At 42.1% G+C, this 4,369-nt stretch overlaps 1 protein-coding gene across 1 annotated transcript; it reads right to left on the minus strand.

The window, feature by feature from the left end:
* Window positions 1-214: 214 nt before the first annotated feature.
* Window positions 215-829, minus strand: LOC108377661 (putative protein TPRXL; the record flags this gene model as incomplete). Its single annotated transcript, XM_017633931.1, has 2 exons — window positions 215-618; window positions 728-829. Coding segments are annotated over 2 exons (506 nt in total), but the record flags the coding sequence as incomplete, so codon positions are not given.
* Between the last annotated feature and the right edge of the window lie 3,540 nt (window positions 830-4,369).

A 4,369-nucleotide genomic window follows, 5' to 3' on the forward strand; every position in this document is an offset into this window, starting at 1 on the left:
CGAGAGAAAGATTCTGTAGTAGATTTAGGCTTTATTCTGGTTACTTTATGCGCTATGAATGGAACCCAAATGCTCCAGCACCAAAGTTATTGAGGCCGCTTAAATTCCCTAAATTAGCTGGCGCGAAATAATTACTTATATTCAGACTCTTCAAATACTAATGACCATCACATTTCATAAAAAAAAAAAATTGTCAACACTTNCATTCACTCACCTATCACCGCCAAAATTGCCGAAGATATGACTACCAAATGAAGTAGGCGTGCTATGCAGCGCCGATGTGGGCGTGGTGCCGGACGATGTACGCGAAGTCAACGAAATCGGACCGCCAACCTCGATCGGTGAATCGGTGTGGCGCGAATTCGATGTCGGGCTATTGGGACATTGTTGAGGCGTGGCACGCGCACTAGGCGACGGCGAACCAGCGCTAATCGAGCCAAGAGACTGTGAAGCCGATTGAGTGGTTAGTTGCGTGGAAGAAAGCGGACGTTCATTATCCGAGTCCATGGCATGCGGACTGGCCGATGGAGGACCAGGACTGTGAGAGCGACGCAGCGAAGGTTCGTCATCATCAATTTCGCCGGTAATGTCAGGCGATGATTCGCGACTGTCATGAAGCTGAGGGGAAGAGAAAAAAAGTGAAAAAATTTAAGTTAAATATGTATGTTTTATATAAAACAAAAAAGTCTTTTGAAGTGGAATTTCGTTCGTAGCCTACTCTACTCACCTTATCCAGCGAACCGCTACTCTCGCCATTCTCGCGCTTGCGTTGCTCATCCTTAAGGCGTTCGGCTTTGCGCCATTTTGCGCGGCGATTTTGAAACCAAACCTGCAATAACAAAAATGGCGTAAATTCCACTTGAGTGCATTGTGTATGGCATGACTCCCAGCGAAGGGATGTCCAAAGACAATTTACAATAATTTTATATATCACCACTGCAACTGTGTGCGGCTTAGAAGTTAGCCAGCGGGCGTGGATGTGAAAATTGAAATTGGAAAAGTTTTCTGCTTCAGAGGCGCATACTCCCACATCCACACAATCAAACAGACAAGAATAAAGAAAGAAGATGAGAATAAAAAGCAAAGCATAAATGCATATCATACAAACAATAAACCCAATTTTCCACCTCAGAAACTTTATCAATTTATTTATTATATGCCCACATGCGCACACATCCTGCAGGCTCGTTAGTCAGTTAACTCTGTGGAAGAATGTGGCTTACGAAAATGAGGAAGGCTGTATGCCAACTCGGCTAACTCCTTGCTACTTTCATTTATTCTTGTTTATGCCACTATTGCAATCAAAAATAAATTAATATTAACAATGCAAACAACAACAACAACAACACACAACAAACAATGATTTGGTGCAAAGGAAAATTGAAAAAGTGGCAGGAATGCAGATGAACACAGAGACATCGGCTTGCATTGGTGGGGTAGATATGGTTTTGGTGGCGCTTACATGCAGACAATGCCATTAATTTAGCAAATCATTTCCATTGTTTAGACAGTGTATCCTCAAAGTTAAGAGAGAAATGTGGAAGTGGCAAGAATGAGTGAGTTTCGTGATGAATAAACAAAATCTTATTTTCAATTTACTCACACAATAATCTGGGTAATAAAATTTGGCAAACAAGAAATTCAGTAAATAAAAGTTTTTCAATTTGAATTAGAAAATTTGGTGTGAGGTTGAGGCGATTTCGCAAAAGGCGTGATATCCAGCGTCATGAGACAAGTATGTTGGAGCTTCATACGGCTCTAACTTCCAACAAGATTTCAGGATTCCCATGATGTTGTTCTGGTAGCGGCTACTAAACACCGTTCGAGTCAGCTCTTCCATCTGCGTTGTCGTCTTGTTCAGATAAGGGAAGGTCCAGGAAGTGCGCGACTTCAACAGGGCATGTCCATAGAGACAAGGACGTTAGCTTTTCCGGGTTTTGGGAGTATGCAAAGAGGTGCCTCTCCGCATTCCGGGCATAACACTGATTGGGCACATCTTCTTTAATTCTCACAGACATGAGTTTAGCCTGCTGCTATAGCTATAGACAAAGTTCTGTCCCGCCCACGTCAGGTGGTTGTGTGCTGGGAACGGCATTCACAGGTCGATAGTCTATATAGCTCGAGACCGGCTCCCTGTGAATGCTGTTTAGGGCCTGTAGGTATGCAGTTGGATCCAGAGGTTGTTTTAATAACCCTCCGGATTTCGTCCGTCAGATCGTAGATATGCCTTTTGAGGAGCCTTGGCGAGGGCTCGTTTTTTAGGAGTTGTCTGTTCGGGTGCCCTCGTCTGTGGCACCCTACTAGGAACTGATTGCAGAGCATTGGGCTATGCTCCTTAAAGGGGAGCATCTGGGCGTATTGTGGGTAGTCTGCAGCTTCATCCACTGCGTCCCACTAGTCCCCGTCGAGTACACGGGCGCTGCATAATTTAGAACCGGCCCGCCAATTGCCTTGTATGTTGCCAACAACGTCTCTTTGTCTTTTGCCCAAGTGCTGCCGGCTAGCAACTTGAGGACCTTGTTGCGTCTCTGTAATTTGTTGAAAATTGCGGTTGTCTGCGCCGAAAAGGAGTGCAGACTGTCGAAGGTAACTCCGAGGATTTTATGGGTTATTCACCACCTGCAGTCTGAAACCAGATTTAATACGACGCATACATGGAGAAACCTCAGATTCGGTCAGTTAAAAAATCTGGGCACTACTCCAGTAACCCTACGTAAGCTGGATTATACCAGCTCAATTGTTTTGTTCGACAATAGGTTTTTTATAAGGTTTTGAGACAGAAGCGACTGCGTAAAGCACCCGTACATGTATCCAGGGTCTACTGCCAAAGCTCGACCACAAGGTTGGTAGCCTAATTTACTCTAAAGGCCTCTGACCCACCCTCAGCTTGCGGCTTCCTGACCACTGTAGCGTTTTCCAACTTGTCTGCTGCCCGTTACCATTTATTCTGACAGCCAATCTGTAAAGGAATCAACCTGTTCCGTTACTAAGCCAATCTGCCTAAGCACTTATGAAAGAAAAAAGATCAATCGTAATAAGCGCATCCATCAGATCTGCACCATCACTGCCAAATGAAAAGACTTAGCCTATACATGTGCAATAATGTATTATTTTTCTGACTAGGGTTGCCATCTATTAAAAAGTTAAAAGAATTTCGTTCGTTGGATTACAAAATGAGATACCAAATGAAAGGTCCTGGCCTTCGCATGTACAAAAGCTTTAATTTTTTGAATAGGATTGCCACCTATTTAAAAATTACTATCTTCAATATACATAGTATAAAGAAAAGTCGAGATATTTTGACCACGCTAATGTCAAAAACTACTGCACGGATTTATACCAGATTTTTTAAAAATAATCTGTATCAATAGGAATATTATCTTTAGTAAATTTAATTCTTATAGGCTTGCCACCTGTCTAAAAATTATTAGATCCGCACTGTTCGTTGGATTACAAGAAATGTGGTGTCAAATAAAAGGGCTCGGCTTTTAGATGATCAATAATGCATTACTTTTTGAGTAGTGTTGCCACTTTTTAAAAATTATATGATCTTCACCGTTTGTTGGACGAAAAACTGAGGTACCTAGTGAGAGGATATGATCTCTGCACGTGCAATATTTTTTGTTTGAGTGTGGTTGCCACCTATTTAAAAATTGTGTATTTATAATACGCGTTTCAAAAAACGAGGTGTCAGAGGAAAAGGCAGTAAGATTTTATTTTTCGAAGAGGGTTGCAACCTGTGCAAAAAAATTTAAAAAAAATATGGGAAGGAACAAGGAGCTCGCTAGTAATGGCATCGCAATGGATCTGCGTGTGCCTCTTTGCTTGACTGCGCGGAGAGGGAACCGCCGTAACCGAATCTAATCTACGTGCATGTCTACCCCATATTCGTGCTAAAGATTCTGCTCAAAGTTTAATGAAACAATCAGCTATTCATTTCAATAAAACAATCCAATTTAGTAATGTAATGTGTAGGCATGGAAGTATGTACGTATGTATGTAGGTATATTTACCTACAGCTTATATGCATCGGAGCACTCATTCTCCTCCTACTCGCAATATCCTTCCGCAATTGTTTTATTTCCGATTTTCGCTGATTCGTAGCAGTCTAATGGGATTTGTTAGAGACAATTGCATGCCGACATACATACATAGTGCGAGAGTTGAGAGGAAGAGGGGCGACAACTAAGCAAGGATGTGAGAAGCTAAGGCATTAAAGGTATAAATCATATATGTGGTAGAAGATGACGCCAGCTTGGCAGCTTTCAGTGGCGCGATGGCAACTGAAGGTGGACTGATAAACATATACTTGCATATATTTACTATGTGGGTATGTAGATTGGATAAGTAAGTAAGTAAGTAAGTTTTC

This window comes from Rhagoletis zephyria, unplaced genomic scaffold (genome assembly GCF_001687245.7).
Source record: "Rhagoletis zephyria isolate East Lansing unplaced genomic scaffold, Rhagoletis_zephyria_1.1 Rzeph_scaffold_12473, whole genome shotgun sequence".
NCBI classification, from domain to species: Eukaryota; Metazoa; Arthropoda; class Insecta; order Diptera; family Tephritidae; genus Rhagoletis; species Rhagoletis zephyria.